This window comes from Bos indicus, chromosome 6, assembly GCF_029378745.1.
Source record: "Bos indicus isolate NIAB-ARS_2022 breed Sahiwal x Tharparkar chromosome 6, NIAB-ARS_B.indTharparkar_mat_pri_1.0, whole genome shotgun sequence".
In the NCBI taxonomy this organism is placed as follows: domain Eukaryota; kingdom Metazoa; phylum Chordata; class Mammalia; order Artiodactyla; family Bovidae; genus Bos; species Bos indicus.
The window spans coordinates 117,099,229-117,119,502 of record NC_091765.1 but is presented as its reverse complement, the minus strand read 5'-3'; the positions used below and the strand labels follow the sequence as shown (position 1 = coordinate 117,119,502).

The 20,274-nt window shown below is 59.3% G+C and overlaps 3 protein-coding genes across 8 annotated transcripts in view; 2 read left to right on the top strand and 1 right to left on the bottom strand.

Annotated features, from left to right (window-relative positions):
* Window positions 1-3,059, top strand: part of NSD2 (nuclear receptor binding SET domain protein 2) — a 79,486-nt gene extending 76,427 nt beyond the window's left edge. For all 5 annotated transcript variants that reach the window (XM_070791927.1, XM_070791929.1, XM_070791925.1 and 2 more), the window contains one exon: window positions 120-3,059. In XM_070791927.1, coding sequence (XP_070648028.1) covers window positions 120-391 — 272 coding nt within the window. In that variant the 3' untranslated portion in view covers window positions 392-3,059. The remainder of the gene's footprint in view (window positions 1-119) is intronic.
* A 435-nt stretch (window positions 3,060-3,494) lies between these two features.
* On the bottom strand, window positions 3,495-19,456 carry NELFA (negative elongation factor complex member A). Of its 2 annotated transcripts, XM_070791932.1 has the most exons (12): window positions 15,586-17,156; window positions 15,312-15,503; window positions 8,856-9,027; window positions 7,612-7,773; window positions 6,718-6,807; window positions 5,993-6,123; window positions 5,845-5,914; window positions 5,624-5,712; window positions 4,978-5,089; window positions 4,548-4,828; window positions 4,375-4,474; window positions 3,495-4,154 (listed from the first exon to the last, which is right to left on the bottom strand). In XM_070791932.1, exons 1-12 carry the CDS (start codon window positions 15,757-15,759, stop codon window positions 3,970-3,972), a joined length of 1,758 nt encoding a protein of 585 aa, XP_070648033.1. In that variant the 5' UTR covers window positions 15,760-17,156; the 3' UTR covers window positions 3,495-3,969. The 2 variants fall into 2 exon arrangements, with proteins under 2 accessions (XP_070648033.1, XP_070648034.1); XM_070791933.1 differs by lacking the exons at window positions 15,312-15,503; window positions 15,586-17,156 and adding an exon at window positions 18,927-19,456.
* The window catches only part of NICOL1 (NELL2 interacting cell ontogeny regulator 1), a 21,810-nt gene continuing 19,347 nt past the window's right edge, over window positions 17,812-20,274 (top strand). Inside the window, exon 1 of the mRNA XM_070791935.1 lies at window positions 17,812-18,728. The gene's annotated coding sequence lies outside the window, so the exon portion shown is untranslated. The remainder of the gene's footprint in view (window positions 18,729-20,274) is intronic.

Genomic DNA, 20,274 nt, shown 5'->3' with positions numbered 1-20,274 from the left:
GCTTTAGCTTTTTTTACGTTTTGCGAGTCGTGTGCAAAGTAGGGCCCGTCTCACTGGAGTGAGAGCTGAAGTGAGTCCCCATCCTGAGCCCCCGTGTGTAACACTCACTCTCCTTGCAGGGAAGTGGGAGTGCCCTTGGCACCACTGCGACGTGTGTGGCAAACCCTCCACTGCCTTCTGCCACTTCTGCCCCAACTCCTTCTGCAAGGACCACCAGGACACAGCGGCCTTCAGCTCCACCCAGGATGGGCGGTTGTACTGCAGCGAGCACGACTTCCGGGCGGAGCCGGCCCGGAGCGCCCAGACCGAGCAGCCCTGCCCGGGGCCCAGCAAGGCCAAGGGGCGGCGGCGGCGGCGGCGGTGTTGGCGCAGGGTCATGGAAGGCGAATAGCGCCTGGCTGGGGCTGGGTCTGACCAGGGGTGGCCATGGGTGGGCGGGGAGGGCCGGGCCTGGCAGTGTCAGAGGACCCCGCCCTGGCCCCCGGCACAGACGCACAGGCCTCCCCGCGGAGGAGCGTCCTGCCACTGAGCCATCTCAGCAGCGCCCGCTGCGCCCGCACTGACCGTCCGAGCCACGTGGGCGCCCCGCGAGGCGCCGACGTCCCAGGACAGACAGCCTCACTACACAGCGTCACAGCTACACTCGAACCTCAGCCCGTCCCTGCCCCGCTGTCCTTCTAGGCCGAACTTAGGACTGAAGATTAACTGGCACATGAAATGCATTTCTCTCACCCAAGGGGTATAGTGTTTCCCTGAGGGTCTCTCATCCCCAGTCTTCACGACGTTGCCCACCTCCCGCCCGCCCGCGTCACTCAGGAGAGGAGCCCAGGGTGGGGCCTGGCAAGCACCGGGACCCAGGATGCCTTGGGAACGTGGTTTTGACTGTTGCGCTTATGAAACAGCTGTATGGGTTTTTTTTTGTACTAATGTGAAGTTTTTCTCAGAGTGCTTCTTTTCCATCCTAGTGAGAAGCCGATAGTATAGCGAGTGAGCCCTGGAGCGGCTCTGGCTGTGGACCGGGCCCCACGGCGGGCCTGCACCCCAGGCCTGGGCGGCTCCCCGAGGGGCCCTCACGCGGAAGCATTTGTGGATAGTTTTGATTGGTTTTTCTTTACCAGTTTCTGGCTTTTACTCTCAATATATTTTTGCTAAACTTGTTTCACAAACTAGCACCGACTGCAATGCTTGTTTACTGATGCGTCCCGAGTTCCCGCAGCCACAGGACGGAGCGGCGGGCGTGGGCCCTGCTGAGGAGCCTGGGCTGCCCGGTGCCCCCGCTGGGCTCGGAGCTTGAGGGGAACCTGTGTCCGACAGCCCTTTCGGGCCAAGGAGAGGCTGCCTGGGCGGGGGTAGCGGGAGCCGGGCTGGGCAGACGGGCTCGGCAAGGGCACTCAGGCCGGGCCGCCGGGCGTGGGCACCTGGCCTTGCAACAGCCGGCCGACGCCCCGGGGTGCCGCGTGGACCTGGGCCTGGGCACGATCCCAGCAGGAGCCCCCCTGCCTGCCCGTCTCCACACGAGGGGAGCGGCCATTCAGCAGGTCTGTTCTCTGACCCTTTCACTGAAACTGCCTGGACGACGTACATCCTGCGGTTTACGCACCTGCCCCAGAAAACCGCGCCTGAGGCCCCGTTCGTCTTGCCGTCCTGCGGCAGAATGACGGGGTGTGTGATGCAGTGCTGAGCCGTCGGGGTTGGGGGGTGGTCTCTACGGCCCTGACCCCTGGGAAGCATCTGTTCTGGGTCTGAGGCTCCCACGGCCTCCCGAGCACAGACCTGGGTGGGCGGGGGGTGGGGGGTGCTGCTGACCCAGGCCGTCCCACTGGCCCTTTTCTAGTGACCCTGGGACCAGAGGCAAAGGCGGCTGCGTCCTCGGCAGCCCCACCATCTCTGGGGCACTGGGGGCGTTTCCGTGCAGAGCTCTGTCTGTCAGACTCCGTCTGGAGGGTACTGGGAGGACGTAGGCCACCTCCTGAGGCCCTGTGCTCAGGGGGCCGGGCGCAGCCCTGCCCTGCAGAGCCAGGCCTGGGGAGCGGCCCCCATCCTCTCCTGCCAGGAGGGGCCTCTGCCCACCAGAGCACCGCCGCTGCTCTTGCAGCCGCTGTTCCACTTTGGGCACGGGGGTGCAGGTTAACTTATTTTTATATTTGACAGTAGTCAAGTTTTGCGATCTTTGAGTCACTCTGATATTTCCAAATTCTTTTATGGTTTTTCTGAAGGAAATACTGGAAAACTTAATTTAGATGTGGTTGCCCTCTTTCCAAAAATTATTATAATGAGCAAATAACACTAAGTTCTGAGTCTCTAAGAAGCCAATTCACAGCTCTGAGCAGAACCCGGGCCTGGAGGAGCAGTGGAGAAGGGCCCTCCCGGCGGGGCCGCCCCGAATCAGAGGGGTGCTGGACGTGGGGAATTCAGTCTGCTCTGAACCTCAGCCTCAGTCCTTGGTTGGTAATGTGAGGCCAAAACAAAAGAAAGCTGCCTGAGGGCCTCGGGACTCAGCACGGGGGTGGACAGGCCCCCCGGGTGCTGCCAGCCTCCCGGCCCCCGTCCTGTTCTCCCAAGGGGTGGGGTCACCCCGACACCGTCCCAGGACCCACCCCCCAGCTGGCAAACGGCCACGTGTGTGCAGCCCCTTCTCCAGCCACCTCACGTTCGGGAGTAAGACAAGCCTGTTCGTATCACTCAGTACAGAGACTGTCAGGTGCCAAATTCTTGACCCTACGAGACGTGTAGCGAACGAGGACACGCTCACGTACAACGCTGTCTGCAGGCGGCACGGTGCCCACCGCCCTGCCAAGAAGGGAGCCGAGATGACTCGAGCAGCACACTGCTGCCAGTGTCGGTGGCCCGCAAGGGGGCCAGGCTCCAGCTCTGGGGTACCCGGTGCTACCGCCAGTTCTGACAGACTTAAGAACTTGAACTTCACTTCTGGGGGATATACTGAAATGTAGATTCGCTGTTTGGGGGGAAATAGCATTTTAAGGTCGGAAATTGTGTCTGAAAGATTGTATGAGTATTTTTGTATTAAAAAAAATTTAAAGGCTTTTTTCTTAACCTTATTTTATGTGGGATTGTGTTGTTTTTTTTCCCCAATTTTCCCGATTTTTTTTTTTGGGGGGGGGCGGGGGGCTCGCTGCACAACACGTGGAGTCCTAGGTCCCGTCCAGGATTGAAGCCGCACTCCCCTTCGGCAGAAGCAGGGGTACTAAGCCTGGCCTCCGGGCCGTCCCGCCCCGTCCCAGAATCGTCTGTTGCTGAGCATCTGACACCATCCTGACGTCCGGGGAAAGGCCACGGTGGCCCCGGAAGTGGTCGTGGCGGGGGGGCTCTGAATCTGCCCCTGTCCCCCAAAACGTGGCAGAGTCAGAAGAGGAGGCTTCGCGCGCCTCAGCGCCAAGGCCCCTGGGTCTCCTGACTCAGAGCCTCTGGTGTGCGCCCCGCCCCGCCCCCCCAAGCAGAGAGGTCGAGCTGGCTGGAAACAGCTCCGGTGGTGGTTCCTTAGAAAAGCTAAACTTTAATTAGGTGGTCTTTACAATGAAAACAGGTACCCAAGGACTGGTCTTACACGCTCACAGCTGTACAAAAGGCGAGTACAAAGCCTGCGGGCGTGAGCACGGCCCACCCTGGGTCCCGGGCCGGGCCCCGCCGCCCCACGCTCAACCACCACGGGCGGCACCTTTGACCCTCAGCCGCGCGGGGGCCGCGCCGCCCGAGCAGGAAAGCCCTGCAGGTCAGCGGGACTCGAGAAAAACTAAGAAAAGCTCCAAGTCTAACAGGAGGAGCTGTGGCCAAGATTACGAAGTTACAACTTTTTTTTGGCTAAGTTTAACATTCAAAAATGTAATACTGAATCCAAAAGTGTCTTAAATCACACAAAAAGGACCCATATTAAAATTTAGAAAACAAGTCCAGGACGCCCCAGAGAAACCGGATCTAAAGCGTAAGTGGGCGGGGACGCGCCCGGCGGCCCTAGGACACGTTGGCCATGGGCTTGTACTTCTTGAAGCGCGTCCACTGGCCGGTGGCGTAGTTCATCTCGAAGACCGTGTCCACCAGCATGGTGGTGCTGCCCTGGCCGTCCGACTTGGGCAGGTCCTCCGTGTGCTCGCTCAGCTTGATCTGGATCACGTCGCCCTGCTCCTGGCACGGGTTCTCTGCGGGGGCGGGCGGGGGCCGCTGGGCGGGGACCCGGGGCCACAGGGCCGGCCCCGCCCCCACCCTCACAGGACCCGGGCCCCGCCCCCGCCCGCCGGGCCCGCCCCCAACCCCCGCAGGGCCTGGCCCCGCCCCCCCCCCCGCAGGGCCTGGCCCCGCCCCCCGCCCCCCCCGGCCCCCCCCCCCCCCCCGCAGGGCCTGGCCCCGCCCCGGACCCACCTCGGGAGCCCGCCATGAAGCCCAGGATGAGCGCCTTCTCTGGCCGAGTGACCTTGTTGGCCGTCTTGAACATCTCCTGCGCCGCGAACATCTGCTCCCTCTGCGTGGAGGCTGGTGTGGGCACTGGGTCCCCCCTCCCCGGGCGCCGTCAGCACCCCAGCCCCCCAACCTACCGTGAGCGACAGGTTCTTCTTGGGCTGCTGCTGAGCGGGGGGCTGCTGGGCCTGGGGCGCCACCATGGCCACCGGAGGCGTCTGGGCCGCAGGGGCGGCGGCTGGGGGCGTGGTGGGCGTCAGGGGCGAGGGGGGCGCGGCGGGTGGGGGCGCCGCGGGGCTGGGCCCGCTGTTGTACAGGGGCGCGCGCTGCTTAAACTGCGCCGGGAGCGCCGGACTCGGCGCGCCGGGCTCCTCGGGGGGGCGGCTGGCCTGCAGGCTGGCGTCCCGCGAAGATGGGGCTGCGAGCAGAGCGGAGCCTGCTGAAGCCCGAGATCCCCCACTCTGCGTCCAGCCCCCGAACGAGAAGTGGACGCGCTCTGGTCCACGGCCCAGCCCCCTGCCCCCAAAGCGAGCCGCAGGTCCCGGGGAAGGGCGGCGGGCCGCTCACCTGGCGGCGTCTCAGAGCTGGGGACGTAGGACGAGGCCGGGACCACGCTGGGCGTCGCTGGCAGGTAGCTCGTGGAGGGCAGCGCGGGCTCACTATTCAGAGACCCGAGTTTCTGGAAGACAGAGGCCACGTTCCTCCCAGAGGAGCCCTGGGCCCTGACCCCTCAGGGCCTGACCCCCAGCCTGGAGCCTCCCCGTGGGCTGGGGGCCTGGCCGGGCCGTCCCGTCTGGTCAGGAACACCCCCCCCCGCCCCCCCGCCCCCAACCGAGCCATCTTTGAGGAAAGAATCCAACGATGCTTTTCTTACCACAAGCATGTGATAAAAGGAAAACCCAGTCCTTTCAAGACCGTGAGAACACACAGCTCTGCAACGCTCCCCGGAGGAGACCGATGGACAAGGTGACACCGGGTGCCCGCCTGTGCGGCCCCCACAGCAGGGGGGCCTCGGCGCAGGGACGCCCTCCTGTGAGGCTAACTGGCCTTGCCGCGAGACTGAGGGGACGCCGAGGAGCCCCCCGCTCTGGGTCCATGTCCACACCAGGGCCCCCTAGGCCCCCATTCTCCTGCGTGTGTCCCCATGGACACGCCCCAGCGGCTAACGCTAAGACAGGGGACCCACTCCGCCACCCAGGGCCCGCAGCCCTACCTGCGTGGACACCAGGCCGGCTGCGTAGTCGGGGGTGGCATTCTCCACGACCGTCTCCTCCTTGGCGGGCTTCTCCACCGCCTCTGTGTCTGCGGGCAGAGCACGGCCTCAGCACCCCCAGCCTGGGCGACGGACCCCCAAAGACACGGCTGCCTCGAGGGGCAACCGGGCCGGTCCCGGGAGATGAGGCCGCCCGTGGGCACAGGCGGCCGAGTACGCACCCAGGGCCCTCCTGCGCCTCTTGGCCTCCCGGCCGGCGCCAACCACATCCAGCTCGGAGATGTCCAGGAGCTGCAGACAGACAGAAGCCCCTCAGCCTTGGCGAAGGCGCACCAGGCCAGCCCGGAGCCGCGCAGGGCCTGTGCCCACCTTCACACCCCTCTCCTTCCGCAGGGGCGTCCTGGACGGCGGAATGGGCGTGCGGTTCCCAGCGGGGCTGAAGACGCTGGGGGCTGTGGGGCTCCTGAAGGGCGCCTGCTTCGGGATGCCTTTGAGTGGAGCTGGGGCGGGGGGAGGAGGGCGGCTGTCAGGAGCTTCAGGTGCTGCCTGACGAGTCCCCGAACCCTCCTCCATGCCCCCAGGGTCCTAGGGTATCCGTGAGGGCAGGGGGCGTGCAGACCCCAGGGCGGGGCCGTCCCAGCTGCACCAGCACCGCCCCCACCCCCCGCGGGGTCCCTGACGCAGGAGGGACGGTGCCTTCCCGCCACTGGGTCCGGCCCAGCACCCACACCGCGGCTCGCGGGTCCTCAGCAGGCGCAGCGGGGAGCCCCCAAGCCCCTGTGGAGGTCAGGCCCGCCCGGGCTGGAGAGGAGGACGGGGCCGCGGGGCGGGCCCCCTGCAGCAGGTTACTGCCCTCTCCGACCCCCGCCTATGGACTAGCCCCCGGCCGGGCCAGGCAGACAGCGCAAGGGGAGCTCCAGCCCCGAGGGAGGCCGGGGGGCCATTGGAACTTCGCACGGAGAAGCCGGGCCGTCCCGGGCCAGCCAGGTCCCTCCTTGGCAGGGCGGAAGAGCCCCCCAGTCCACACGGCAGGACCCTGTCGGCTGCAGACGGCCGTGCCTTCCCAGACCCCCCGCCCCGGGTGGCGGCCTTACTCGTGGTGTCCATCTTGCGGAGCAGCCCCCGGCCTTTGGCGTGGAAGGGCACGCCCGCGCTCCTCTTGAGCTGCTGGGCTGTCTCGGTGGCTGGAAGACAAGGGCTGTGTCAGCGCTCCCAGGGCGGCGCCTCTGACCGTGGGCTCACAGGGGAGCAGACAGCGGGGGCTCCTCCCTGGTTGGGGAGCAGGGTCGAGGCCCCAGCTCCACGAGGCTGCAGACCACTGCGGACCCCGGATGCTGTCCAGGGGAGCCACGGTGGCGGCGCTTTATCTGATTCTTTGCAAACAGGCCACTTACACACTTATCGACACCAATACCAGAACCACTTAAAATCTGCTATCAGTCAAAACAATCAATATCCTAGCCTCTTTTCCAACAAGCACCTTCTACGTACATTTTATAGCTGCTACTTAGGGAAACGTTTAAGAAAACGACCAAACATCTTTATAGTCAAATTCAGGCCATTTGCAACTCCAGAACAGTCAAGGGAGTAACTGTCTCATCACCTGTGTGATTCAGCTGGTTCAGACATCATTTTTGGAACAAAGATTATAAATACTTTCACCTGAAAACTAGCAAGTTTCTACAGGAGATTTTTAGAACATGCAGTTTAGCCCAGAATCAATGAATTTCTAATAGAAAAAGCTATGTAGAACACTGTCTTTAAAAGATAATTAGGAACCGTAAAACCTGAAGGAACCTCAGAACAAAAACTACTAACGTGGGACAAAAGGCATCGTGTGCCAGCAAGCCAGTCTCCCGAAGCCTGCAGGACCTCCCAGGCCTGGCTGCGCAGGGCGGCCCCAGCCTCAGGCGGACAGAGGCCCTGGCACCCCCAGCCCCAGCGTCCCAGGCGCCCCCAGCCCCGGCGGACAGAGGCCCGGCACTCACACTTCTGCAGCAGCTCGGCCCTCAGCGTGGCGCTCTTTGGCTTCCGTTTCAGCTGAAAGTGCTTCACCGGGGGGGTGAGGGGGCCCGCGAGTGTCGTCAGGGCGTTTTTGTTCAGGTACTGGCACTCCAGCGGGAGCATGGCGGACGCCTCGCACTCGTTCACTGCTCGGAGAGCCGGCGTGTCAGGAGGCGCACCTCCGCACGCAGGCCCCATTTCCACAGCCAGTGTAGAGGCGCAGTTTCCTATTTATGTTCGTGGAGCTTCTGCTTTGAACTCAAAACAGAGAACAAGTACCCGCTGACCGCACGCCTGCCCTCACCCAGCAGTCAGGGCCACTGACCTGGGCCCAAAGGCCCCAGAATCCCCTGGGAGCGGCTTGAAGGCCAGAGCCCCTGGCCCAGCACAGCTGGTGTCCTCACGCCCAAAGCAAGCAGAGGGCGCCCGCGGCCGTCCCGGGTCTCCCACGCCCACCCTGTTGGGGGACACCCCTGGGCCCCGCTGGCCCCTGGTCCCGGGAGCAGCACCCAGGCCGTGTCCTGGCCCGCGTGTAAGCTGGGGGCGAGAGCTCAAGAGCAAGGCCCGGGGAAAGCAGAAAGCAGACGGCCCCACGCTCCCGGCCCCGGGGAGCACTCCGAATCTCCCCAGGGCTGCAGACAGAGCGGGCCCCTCCCACCAGAGAGCGCACCCGGGAGGGCCTGGAGCTGCCGGGAGCCTGGACGAGCTGGGCCCCAGGACACAGACACCCGGGTGTGGGCTCCGGTGCTCTGGGGTGGCCACTGAGCAAGCGCAAGGCTCAGAGCGGGAGCGGCCACCTCAGGGCTGGAAGCAGGGGCGGGCATCCACCCCGGACGCCCAGGCCGCCGACCCTGCAGCAGCCCCGGGGCACGGGCCCGCCTTTCCAGGGCTGCGGTGCTAGTCCTCCAAACTAGAGGGGTTCGGGGAGGAACAGGCCTCCCGCCTCCGTGTGTTCTCCTGTCCGTTTGCAAACAGTGCCTAAGTGGTTTGGAGTTCGTGTTCTAAACAGATGCGTCGCAGGTGTTCTCAGCACACACTCAGAAGCGGCCAGCCGGTGCCAGGGAGCACCCAGGCTCCGGGGTACAGCCTGCCCGGAGCTGAGGGGAGGGCTGTGCGGGGTGAGGACAGGTCACACGGCGCCCGAGCCGGGGAGGGGGGGACCGACAATCACCTCAGGAGCGCTGTCAGGGCAGGCCCCCCTCCCCCGCAGACCACACGCCCGCCCTACCCTTCTCTCTGAGCTCCCCTAAGATGTCTTGGACGTTGGGGTTCTGCTCTTCCAGGTCCAGGTTAAGGGCCCCGGAGTCAGGAAAGGACTTCAGGATGTCAGCCACCATGAGCACCCAGGGGTCCGAGTCCAGGCTGGCGAGCTGGATGATCTCCGTGAGTGCGCCCTTCATCTGCGAGACAGCACAGGCGCGTCTGGGCCCACCCCGTGCTGCCCGCGCGGGTCTGAGGGCAGGCGCCGAGCTGGGCCTCTGAGCGCCTCGCCTTCTCACACCTTCTCACACGTGGGCCCGCGTCAGACCTGCAGGGCTCCTGGGGGCGCTGAGGGGCCAGCCTCAAGGGGGCCTCCCAGCGCGCGGCAGACGGAACAGGAGCCGGCAGACTGGGCAGCAGTTGAGGGAGCTGGCCAGGGTAGGTGGTGGAGCGCGGTCCTGGCGGGCAGGGAGCAGGCAAGGGCTGCCAGGAGGCCCGGGCCGAGGCCACAACTGGGCTCCTGGGATGGAGCAGCACCTGGGGAGGCTGCCCTCCCGAGGCCCCGGTGACAGGGGCCTGGGCCTGGGCTGTGGCCGCGTCTGCTGAGGCCCCAACCACCTCCCCAGGCCGCCAGCGGCTGAGTGTCCCCACTCCCTGCAGCTTGGGGCCCAGACAGAGCCGGACTCGCCCGGCCCCCTGGCCCCACCCCGCAGACCGAACCCCCCAGCACGGCCCTCGGGAACAGGGGGCCCTCCCACCTGGGCCCAGCCCCCGTCCAGCACGCCTGGCTGCCTGCCGGCGTCCGGGGCTCAGGGCACGAGGCCCAGCCTTGGTGCCCGACACCGGTCCCTCCTGCTGGCCGCGGGCAGGGTCGAAGGCCAGCTGACCCAGCTCTCAAGGGCTGCACCCTGAAATACCCGGAAACGTGTTCTCTCGCCGTGTGACTAAATGGTAAGCGTCCTTTTTTCATTTAACGCTGGTGGTGGGGCTGTTACAGCGTCTGCTACCCTCCCCCTTTGATTTAGCTGAGCTTCACTCTTTCCTCCGTTAAAAACAAAAGCTATGAAACGAAAAACACTTTTATCTGTCACTTACTAGAATGAGTTAGACGGTAAGAACGTGTCTGTGACAAACTAAATCTATATAAAATGCAGAACAAGAACACCCCGACTCACACCCCTGGCTCACCAGGGGCTCCACAGGCAGGCTGGGCCCTGGGCACCGTCAGAACCGTGAAACCCAGGCAGGCAGATGGCAGGGCGGCCGCCCCGCGCCCGGGCCCAGGATCACAAGAAGGGGCTGGGGCAGTGGGCCAGGCACATGGCGCAGCGTTTGGAGAACCACGTGGCCGCTCCTCAAGAAGACCGACACAGGGCCCCTTGGAGGCCTTCCGCGAGGAGGCCACGCTCTCACTGTGGAGGGCCGGGTTCAGCCGCTGCCCAGGGAACCGAGATCCCACAGGCCGCAAGGCACAACCAAAATTAAAGAAAAAGACAGCCCCCGCGGAGCATGAGGGCCAGCAGCTCCATGCTGGGGCACAGACCCAGAGACTGGAGACACCCGTCCTCCCAAATTTGCAGGCAGACAGCTGTATTCATAACACCCCCAGAGCAGCAGCGACTCCAAGGCCATCATCTGATGAAAGCTTCATCCGCACAAGGGAACTCTGGTCTGGCAGCTGAAGGACACACACGGTAACATGGGCGAACCACGAAAGCTCTGTGAAAGCAGCCAGACTTGAGCGCACACGCCGCGCGGTTCTGCGCAGGTCACACACCAGGACAGGTTACCCCGTAGGCGCGGGAGGCGGACGGCGGTCCCAGGGCTGCAGGTGGCAGGGCAGACTGCGGGGCTTGGGGTCGCCTCCTCCGGGCTACACAAATGTTCTGGCCTCAGAGAGCGCGGTGAGGCACCCAGAGCACTGGTCTATGCGTTTCAAGAGTGAATCTAACCTGAGTATCTCAGTCTGAAAAACTATGAGCAAAGAACAGGGGGCCGCAGCCGTCCCCAAAGCTGGCAGCACACCTGGGATCCCGCCTGGAGGCGGCGTGTCCCCGACCTAGCTGGGCGTCATGTGCCCAGGTGTCAGTTCTGGGCGACAGAGCTGGGCTCTGTGGAGAGGAAGCCGGCAGGGGCAAGGACGGTCCTCGGCCCGGCCCCCCGACACGGAGCTCCTGGAAGAGCCACACTCGCAAGCGCCTGCTTCAGTCCAGTGGAGTCACAGTCAGGGAGGAACCAGGAGAGGGGCAGCCAGAGTCACACGGGAAGAGCAAAGGGCGGAAAACACCAGTGTCCACGGGGTACACCCCCACCGAGCACACGGCGTCTCTGACCACTCACAGTGCCAAGAACTTTTAAACTCTACAAAATGAGGAGATAAAGCAGAGAAATGAGTTTAGACACGGCAAGACAACAGGAGGTAACAAAAGCAACAAGAAGACCATACCAAGAAACAGACTTAAGGCATCACGCAATGTCTAAGGACGCCCTCCAATGGCCAGGAGCCCCCAGAGCCGGAATGTACGACAGAGACGAAGTGCGTGGTGCCCCCAGTACCGTATGGATGGGCGCTGTCCTTCAGTAACCTCTAAGTCCGGGGGACCCCACTCAAGCTGCAGGAATATTTCCTTCACAAAACTACAGTCTGATTCTAACTTCCTGTGAGAAAAGCAATACAAGTAAGAAGTTGTAAAAGAAGCTAACACAAGAAAGATCAGTCCTGCCAGATGCCACAGTTATAAATGCCACGTGGGTTAGACACGGCCTTCACCTCTCACTGTATTCCCAGATAAACTTCAAACGAATCGCATTTCAATTTGAGAAATGAGACATAAAGGCCCTGGAAGGACCATAGAAGTCTCTCTTTTGTGTGACTGGTGAGAGCAAGTCCTCTGGAGTTACAATTCTAAACTGAGGAGCCATAAAAGACAAGAGCTTGAAGTTTACCACTTAAGTATTTTTTCTATGAAACATTACACAAAAAAATCCAATCCCATAAATGAAATCAAGAGAAATGTCACACTGAGTGGAAAAAAAAATTTGTAATTCCTATCACAGGCAATTAAACACACACACACTTGTTATATCGTATAGACGTCTCTACTATACATAAAGAACAAACAAGGAGACTGATTCTACGTGCCAATTTTTAAAACTTTACCATTAGAAAAATGATTTAAAATTGCAAAGGATACTCGGCCTCATTCAAATAAAAGAAGTGTAAAATAAATGCAGAAGCAGACAGTTCCCCATGGGGGAGGGCGGGGCAGGGGCCGCTGCGGCCCCAGGAGCACAGGCCCAAGGCCCTCGCCAGAGCATCAATTCTTCGGCGCTCAGCCTTCTTCACAGTCCAACTCTCACATCCATACATGACCACTGGAAAAACCATAGCCTTGACTAGACGAACCTTTGTTGGCAAAGTAATGTCTGCTTTTCAATATGCTATCTAGGTTTGTCATAACTTTCCTTCCAAGGAGTAAGCGTCTTTTAATTTCATGGCTGCAGTCACCATCTGCAGTGATTTTGGAGCCCCAAAAATAAAGTCTGACACTGTTCCCACTGTTTCACCATCTATTTCCCACGAAGTGATGGGACCAGAAGCCATGATCTTAGTTTTCTGAATGTTGAGCTTTAAGCCAACTTTTTCTCTCTCCTCTTTCACTTTCATCAAGAGGCTTTTTAGTTCTTCTTCACTTTCTGCCATAAGGGTGGTGTCATCTGCATATCTGAGGTTACTGATATTTCTCCCAGCAATTTTGATTCCAGCTTGTGCTTCTTCCAGCCCAGTGTTTCTCATGATGTACTCTGCATATAAGTTAAATAAGCAGGGTGACAATATACAGCCTTGACATACTCCTTTTCCTATTTGGTTTACTTAGCTTTAAAGAGAAACAGATACATCACAAAACACGTGGACTGGTTTGAAGATTTCATTAAGAAACACAAGCTGGAGCAGATGCCGCGTATAATGTTTACGCTCACATGCCTGGGCCAAGGGGTCCAAAGCTGTTCTGGATGTGTCTGAGGGTGTGCCTGTATCAGATCAACCCAGGAATTGCAGGGAGTGAGGGGGACCGCCCTCCCTAGCGTGGCTGCCCCTCATTCAATCAACTGAAGACCTGAACAGAGCAGACAGGCTAGTAGATCGAACTCCTCCAGCCTGAGTACTAAGCTGAGACTGATCTTTCCCAACCCTGGGACTTTACTGAGATATTGGCCCTTCTCTGGCCTGCTGGTTTTTCAGACTGTTCTCAAACTTGCTGGCTGCAGATCCTGGGCCTTTTCAGGAGGCTGTCATAAGCCAACTCCTTTTAATAAAGCCAGGACCTCTTTCTCTCTCCCCCTCTACATGGCATATATAGGTACACATAAGGCTTCCCTGATGGATCCATGGTAAAGAATCTGTCTGCAATGCAAGAGATGCAGGAAACTCAGGGTTCAATCTCTGGGTTGGGAAGATCCCCTGGAGTGGGGCATGGCAACCCACTCCAGGATTCTTGCTGGAGAATCCCACGGACAGAGGAGCCTGGCGGGCTGTAGTCGGTGGGGCCGCAGGGAGTCGGACACAGCTGAGCATGTGTGCAGAGCGCACACACGGCGCACACGGGCGTCCTGTCGGCCGTTTCTCTGGAGAACCCTGACCCAGCGTGGGACACGTGCTGCTGTTCAGGGCCTCAGTCATGTCTGACTCTTGGCAAACTCAAGGACTGCAGCACACCAGGCCTCCCTGTCCCTCACCATGTCCCAGAGTTTGCTCAAACCCATGTCCACTGAGGCGGTGATGCTACTGAACCATCTCATCTCTGCCGCCCGCTTCTTCCTTCTCTTTCAGTCTTTCCTAGCATCAGTCTTTTCCAGTGAATCGGCTCTTCACACCAGGTGGCCAAAGTGTTGGAGCTTCAGCATCAATCTTTCCAGTGAACACCCAGGACTGATCTCCTTTAGGATGGACTGGTTGGATCTCCTTGCAGTCCAAGGGACTCTCAAGAGTCTCCTCCAACAGCACAGTTCAAAAGCATCAATTCTTCTGCGCTCAGCTTTCTTTATAGTCCAACTCTCACATCCATACATGACCACTGGAAAAGCCATAGCCTTGACTAGAGGGACCTTTGTTAGCAAAGTGACGTCTTTTCTTTTTAATACGCTGTCTAGGTTTGTCATTGCTTTCCTTCCAAGGAGCAAGTGTCTTTTAATTTCATGACTGTAATCATAGTCCACAGTGATGTTGGAGCCCAGGAAAGTACAATCTATCGCTGTTTCCAGTGTCTCCCCATCTATCTGTCAGGAAGAGATGGGGTCAGATGCCATGATCTTGGCTTTTTGAATGCCGAGTTTTAAGCCAGCCTTTTCAGTTTCCTCTTCCACGTTCATCAAGACGCTCTTCAGTGTCTCTTCCCTTTCTGCCATCAGGGTGGAGCACACACAGCCCAGCTATCTGGTGTCCCTTCTGGTGTCCCTTCATCTATGGTCCCACATAAAAAAATAGCAGAAAGCTATCCCCGAAGGTATCAGACCCTCACATAACTGAAGAAAAGTAACTAAGACAGCTAAGTAAATTAGGATGTTTTGGAATAAAAAGTTTAACACTAAATATATAAATAAAAATGCCTTTCAGAAAAGTAAATTATCCAGAAAGGCCTAGTTCTTTCAGTCTAGCTAAGTAAATTTTTCATTACAATTTCTTGTAATGACAGGCAAAATCCAAGAATAAACTACAGAGGAATCAACCGAAGAAAGCTGGTATACTTCTGTCAATGCTGGACCAAAACACAGACACAACATTGCCGGCCACAGAGGCCTTCACCCAGGGACCTGCGGCCCACTCGCGAGGCAACAGGCACGGCGCTCAGCGCGTCACAGCGCAGAAAGCAGAGGCCGGTAAAACCAGGCAGGCGTGTAATCATAGGAGACAACAGAGGGAAGCACACCCACTGATACGGACGAGTAAACAAATCTGACCTACTGAATACATACTGGGCAATGGGTCGCAAAACTAGATGAAAAAAATGCTTCTCAAACTCACTCGCCATGCTTATGAAAACTGACCATATATTTTGCCATTAAGCAAATCTTACATTTCAAATGACTGAAATAACACAGACTATATTCTCTGACAAGCACTCATCCCAGCTAGAAATTACTAGTAAAAACAAGTAAAACCTCTCTCCCTCTAATGTACAAAAATTAAAAAACATTTTAAATTACAAAGAGATCAGTGAGGAAATCATCGTAGAAGTTACAAGATAGTGTGCCTTGGTGATGATGACACCATCAACAGTTGTGGGCACAGCCAAAGACGTAAGAGAGGAAAACCCGCCCTAACACGGGCATTTTAGAAAAGGAAGGTGGCTGAGAAATGAGGTCAGTGTCTACACTAAGAGATGAGAAAAGGAACAACATAAATACCAAGTAAAGGAAGGAAGTAATCAAAGGACAAGAATTAGTGAACATGGGCTCCTCTGGGGTCGAGTGGTTAAGAGCCCACCTTGCAACGCAGCGGCACCAGCTTGATCCCTGGTCCGGGAAGAGCCCTCACGCCGAGGGATGACTGAACCTGTGGGCCACACTCCTCTCCGCCACACTGGAGAGGAGCTGCCTCTCCACGCAGCCAGAAAAAGCCCGAGCGCAGCAACAAGACCCACCACAGCCAAAAAATAAAATGCATCAGTAAACAAACCTTAAAAAAAAAGAAATAACCAAGATTAGCGAACAGAAAATGAACAGATAACAGAACAATGAACAAAGTCAAAAGGTGGTACTTGGCAAAGTCTCCTGAGGCTGACAAACATCTGCTGCGATGAACCCCGGGGGAACCCGGGGGAGGAAACCGCAGTGCGCATGCTTCTAACATTCCAAGATGAAAAGGGCTGTCGTCCACTGTATGCTAACAAGGCCGCAGTTTTAACACAAACTGCCAAACCACTAGAAAACATACAGCATCCAGAAAAGTTAAGAAGAACATCAAACCAAACGTCAATACTCAAATATCTTCCCACAGGGAAAATCCAGCCCCCCAGCTGGCTTATTACTTAAGTTCTACCAAACATTTAGGAAGAAATAATTCCACTATTAAACAAAATTTCTAAAAGAGAGGAAAACAGAAGCCGTATCACCACCGCATTTATAAAGAAATTCAATACCAGTATCTAACGAAGACCGCCCAGGCGAGTAAAACTGGAGGTTAATCTCACCCATGAACACTGACACAAAATTCCTACACAAAGCGTCAGGGCCACAAGCGCTGCGCTGCGCTGCGCTCAGTCACGTCCGACTCTCTGCAGCCCCGTGCGCTGCAGCCGCCAGGCTCCTCTGCCCACGGGGTTCTCCGGCAAAAACACTGGAGTGGGTTGCCGTTTCCTTCTCCAGGGGGTCTTCCCGACCCAGGCATCAAACCCACACCTCTAGTGTGTCCTGTACTGGAGGCGGGTTCACCACCACCGCACTGCCTGGGAAGCCATGAGGACGGCACAGCCCTACACATACAATGACCAAGCCGGGCTTACCTCAGGGAAGCCAGTTAATTACAAAGTTAATGCTACTTTGTAAATGTGGCAACCAACATGTCAACAGACAATAAAAACCTTCATTCGTTCACGTTCACCCTTCCCATAACTGCTAACAAAACCGGGTCACTTCCTGGTTGGCACTGAGCCAAGAGACACAACCAAGCTAAAAGGTGGGAGAGGAGGGATTCATTACTTGCAGCAAGTGAGGAGAAAACTACCCTAAGCGAGGTTACCTGCATATTCATGAAAGGGCTTAGTTGACTGAGTCCCAGGGGTCAAGACTATCACTGCATCCTCTACCTGGGTGGGGGCCTTAGTTCTTGCAGAACTCAAAGACAGGTATCAGATTGTTATGAATATCCCTTGAGGAAGAACTAGGACTCTTGTTTTATGGCAACTACGTTTTCTTGACTGCAGAGACATCACTTTGCTGACAAAGGTCCATACAGTCAAGGCTATGGTTTTCCCAGTGGTCATGCATGGATGTGAGAGCTGGAGCAGAAAGAAAGCTGAGCACCAAAGGACGGATGCTTTTAAACTGCGGTGCTGGACCAGACTCTCGAGAGCCCCTTGGACAGCAAGGAGATCAAATTAGTCCATCCTAAAGGAGATCAGTCCTGAATATTCATTGGAAGGACTGATGCTGAAGCTGAAACTCCAATACTTTGGCCACCTGATGTGAAGAACTGACTCACTGGAAAAGACCCTGATGTTGGGAAGGACTGAAGGCGGGAGAAGGGGATGACAGAGGATGATGGTTGGATGGCACCACAGACTCCATGGTCATGAGTTTGAGCAAGCTCTGGGAGATGGTGAGGGACAGGGAGGCCTGGCGTGCTGCAGTCCATGGGTCGGAAAGAGTCGGACACAACTGCGTGACTGAACAACAGTCCCTTGACTGCTTTTCCTTTGCTCCTGCCTTCTCTCACTTCCCTTAAGATCATTAATTACTAAGACCTGCTCAAGGGCAAACTTTGTGGCCAGGCTTAGATGGCAAAATGGCCTAAGCCCAAAATCGCTTTTTCTTAAAGTTTGGCTGTGAACTCAGGACAAGTGTGGTTAATAAATAGGTTGGTGGAGGGTGGGGTGGTGGTGCAAACTTCCACCCACCCTAGGCCAGGTTCCTGGAGGGCTCTGCACCAAAGAAATGCTTTGCAGAAGTGAAAGGCAAAACCAGACACCAGGGAGCCCCCCCACAAGCATATCCTAAGAGAAGCACAGCTGCCTAGTTACAGCTAAGAGCTTCTAGGATCCAAAGACTCCGCGAAGAAAGCTAGGTCAAGACACAACTGGAAGACATTTGTAACATAAATTAGTGGGAAAAAAGATTAATATTCCAAATTTATGTTTTAAAAAAACTCCTACAAAGTGGGAACTCCCTGTGGGTGTGGTTAGGACTCCAAGCCTCCACCGCAGGAGGAACGGAACGAAGACCCTACCAGCCACCTGCTGCACCAACACACAAACACACTTTTAAAAGCTCCTACAAGACAATGAAAAAACCACAATGGGGAAAACAACGTTTGGACAGACAATTCACAAAAAAGAACACTGAACCCACACGGGAAAAGGTGCTCCAGCACACGCGCACTAAGGGGACGGAACGCGATCCGGCGGTGAGAACTAAACCGCGGAAGCAGACAGACACACCCACACCCCTCACTCAAAACACCCGACTCCACACCGTGACGTCCAGCTCAAAGCAGGGGAAACCCAACTGGACGGCTGGAAAAGGCACAGCCAACCGACACGTCGCAAAGCGGGGCGGGGAAGCGGTCCCCTCCCAAGGCAGCGCGCGGAGGGGCGGGGGGCTCCGGACGCAGCCTTCTTCTGCTCCTTAAGCAGCGTGAGGGGGACAGGCGGGTTGCCGTGTGGCCCGGTCAACCGACCAACGTGCGCTCCTGTGCACGGTGGATGCTGAGGCTCCGATACTGTGGCCACCTAACGCGAAGACCTGACTCACGGGGAAAGACCCTGATGCTGGGAGGGATTGGGGGCAGGAGGAGAGGGGACGACAGAGGACGAGACGGCTGGATGGCATCAGCTACGAGTCTGAGTAAACTGGTGGTGCACGGGGAGGCCTGGGGTGCTGCAGTCCATGGGGTCGCGAAGAGTCGGCCACGCCTGAGCGACTGAACTGACGGACGCGGCAGACGTCCCGTACACGCCGGGGCAGGAAACCACCGCGAACTGCGGGAGCGGAGAGGCGCCGAGACGGGAGCCGGAGGGCGTGTGAACGAGGACAGTGCTCACCGTTTTGAAAAACTCCGTATTTTGCGCAAAAAGTGACATAATGTACCGTTAAGGAGGAGAAAAAAAGAAAAAAAAAAAGGACAGACCCACTGAGGAGAACGAAGCGAAAAACGCGAGCGCGTGGCAAGACCCCGGAGGGCCAGGTGACCCAACCGGGCGGAGACCCCAGAAGCTGAGGGACGGAGGCCGGCGGCCGAGCCCCTCCAGCGCGGGGAGGGCCGAGGAGGGGGCGCGGCCCGGGCGGCAGGGGGTACGAGGGGCGCGAGCGGAGGGGAGAGGCGGCTGCGCGCGAGGGGGCCGCGAGCGCCGGGGTCTCGCGTCCGCACCGCCGCCCGCCTCACCTCGTCCACCGTGCGGCGCGGGAGGTGCAGCGTCCCGAGCAGCAACTTGAGCTTCACGGCCGACGAGAGGCCGTGGAAGCAGAGGCGGATGTTGTCGATGACCGCGGCCGTGAGCAGGGACGCGATGCTGGGCGGCGCCCACAGCTCGTCCGTGGCCCCCAGCTTGTTGTGCAGCCACAGGCCCGTGTCGCTCTCCCGCATGGACGCCATCTTGGGGGGGAAAAAGCCGAGCGCCGCCGAGCCGGCATCTTATGAGGACACCTACGCGCCCGCGGCGAGGACCCCCAACATGGCGGCGCCCGCCCGGCGCGCCGTGGTGACGTCACCGGAGGGCGGGGCCTCGGCGAGGCGCGAGGTCCTCATGCCGGCGTCCGTACGGAAACATGGCGGCGCCCGCCCCAACGCGCTGCGGTGACGTCACCGGCCTCAGTGAGTAGCTTCGTGGCGGCGCGAGGTCCTCTCGGCGGCGGCCGTAAGGTAACATGGCGGCGCCTGCGGCCGGGCCCCCTGGGTCGCGGAAGATGACGTCATGGGGGCGTGGGCACGGCGGCCTGGCGTCGGCGCCGCTAGGCCAGGGTGTGGAGTGGCCGGCGGGCGCGGCCGCGCGAACCGGCCCCCTCCCCGCGGGACGGGCGCCCGAGGGCGGCCGCGACCCGGGTCCCGCAGGCTGTGTTGGTCGGGAGTCTTCGGCAAGCCGGAGCGGCTAGGGTCCAGCCCGCGCCCGTCCAGCGCGTCCGCGCGCGCCCCCCGCTGCGGGCCTGGCGCTGCCCCAGCTGCTGCGGACACGGGGGGAGCTTGTCCTGTCCGAGCCTTCGCCCTGGCGGCCTCGGGGGAGGGGGCGCGCTGCGGAGGGTCCTGCGCGCCACACGGCCGGCCTGCGGGCTCCTGGCCAGTCTCAGGGAGCACCCCCGGGGCCCGAGCTGAAGTGCCCTTCCAGGCGGTGGGAGCCCCATCTGAAAGGGAGTCGGCCCTGCTTGGTGGGTGCTGAGGGGGGCGGTTCTTAGCGCCCTTAGGCTCCAGCCAGCCTCGGGCCGGACCTCGGGCTGGGCGGATCTGGGGCTCCAGCCCACGGCCCGGGGAGGGAGGGCGCTGCTGTAGGAGAGAGCTCCTCACCGCGCAGACTTGCCTTCCGTCTGCCCCGCCCCGCCGGAAAGACGGCCTGTGGCCCAAGCGCCCCAACTCTCCCCTCTGGGCCACAGGCTCCAGCCTTGCCCTTCACCCAGACCCCTGGGGGCAGAGGGTCAGGGAGCCCGGGCTGTGGAGAGGTCAGGGGGTCAATCACGCCCTTCCCATCAGGGCCAGCTGACCTCGGGCTCGCCTGCATTGCGGGCGGACTGCTGCCGAGTCA

Excerpts from the sequence above, each read along its gene's own strand:
- NELFA (XM_070791932.1), bottom strand. The coding sequence starts at position 15,759 with ATGTTTTCTAGTGGTTTGGCAGTTTGTGTTAAAACTGCGGCCTTGTTA. Across the intron at positions 5,713-5,844 it reads GAGGCGCAGGAGGGCCCTGG|ACACAGAGGCGGTGGAGAAG; the intron begins GTGCGTACTCGG and ends CTCTGCCCGCAG. Across the intron at positions 5,090-5,623 it reads CCGGCCTGGTGTCCACGCAG|AAACTCGGGTCTCTGAATAG; the intron begins GTAGGGCTGCGG and ends TCTGTCTTCCAG.